General features: G+C 42.3%; 1 protein-coding gene across 1 annotated transcript; it reads right to left on the bottom strand.

The window, feature by feature from the left end:
- Window positions 1-165: 165 nt before the first annotated feature.
- On the bottom strand, window positions 166-909 carry TM35_000551260 (uncharacterized protein; the record flags this gene model as incomplete). Its single annotated transcript, XM_029030791.1, has 1 exon — window positions 166-909. The coding sequence occupies one exon, from the start codon at window positions 907-909 to the stop codon at window positions 166-168; it is 744 nt and encodes a 247-aa protein (XP_028877923.1).
- Between the last annotated feature and the right edge of the window lie 484 nt (window positions 910-1,393).

The raw sequence follows: 1,393 nt of genomic DNA, 5'->3' as shown, positions 1-1,393 counted from the left end.
ATCAGCACACAAGAATACAGGCCAGTGTAACCACAATCAGTAGTGGTACACGCACCCACACAGAACTGCTGATACTGCTGCTGCTGCTGTCTGCATCACCCTTCTTGTTGTTTGTGGGTTCAGGAGGAACTGTTGTTGTTGTGGTGGTGGTGGTTTCTGTATTACTCACACCGTCTTGATTATTTGGGGACTCATTGTTGTCAGGTTTAGCATCACTTGCAGAGGTGACAGTATCAGAACCATCGGCTTCACTGCCATTCCCTGTGGCTTCTGTGTTAGGAGAAGAAGAAGCCTGTATGCCGTACTTTCACGTTGACCCTCATCTGTAGACGCACCTCTACTTCCAAGACTTTGAGCAGCAGGTTCAACTGGAGTCGTTGGAGGTTCAGAAGAAGAAGCGGCTTGGGGAGAAACACCACCAGAAGTAGCAACTTTACCAGAAGCGCCTGCAGGATTTTCAACATCAGTTCTTGCAGGATCTTCTTCACTGACACTATCTTGCGATCCCCCTTCACCTTGAGCAGAGTTTCTTGTGGTAGATTGCGGTTGAGGAACAGTACCAACACCACCAACAAGCGCAGGAGAAGGATTACAAGTACCATCAGTAGAAGCACCAGTACCACCTTTAATACAAGCGGAAGCAGTATCAGGTTGAGCAGCAAGAGTACCACCTGTACCACCAGGACCACCAGGACCACCAGGAACAGAAGGTTGTGAAGATAGTGCTGCTGTTGCTGACGGTTGAACAGCAACAGGAGTGCAAGTTTTACCATCACAAGTACAATTAGGACCTTCTTTGCAAACAGCAGCAGCATCTTCATCAGTCGGTAAACTCTCGGTCGCTGAAATGCATAATGATGCAACACTCAGCAGCAACATCAGTAAACAGAACAGACGATACAACAGCATCACAGCAAGAGATAATTTCGTTTCTTTCACGTCACTTGAAAAAAGAAAGAAAAAAAAAAAAAACCAACTCAATAAACACAAACAAAGAGTGAAACATAGCCCAACAACACCAAACGTCAGAAAAAAAACGATGAACATCTAATAATAACGAGACCAAAAAAGCAGAACTACAACCAACAAGTGAGGAAACAATAAACAAAAAAATCTGATATTATCCATTAGCCCAATTTATCCAGTAAACACAGAAATATACACCAACTATGGGTGTAAGTCTATATGTGTATTTATATACGCAATTATAAATATAAATTCATCTGTTATTATTATTATTATTATTATTTCTTTTTGCCCACTGCAAAACGCAATTCATTATCATCACAGTGCAAGCCCAGGTGCACACACAGAGAGAGTCTCCAAGAACACACACACACAATGGAGCAGCAATAATAATAATTATAGGATAAACATAGAGAGCAAAAACACA

Source organism: Trypanosoma theileri, assembly GCF_002087225.1.
Source record: "Trypanosoma theileri isolate Edinburgh chromosome Unknown TM35_Tth_55_V1, whole genome shotgun sequence".
Lineage (NCBI taxonomy): Eukaryota > Euglenozoa > Kinetoplastea > Trypanosomatida > Trypanosomatidae > Trypanosoma > Trypanosoma theileri.
The sequence above is the reverse complement of the archived record's forward strand: the minus strand, read 5'-3'. Positions and strand labels throughout refer to the sequence as shown.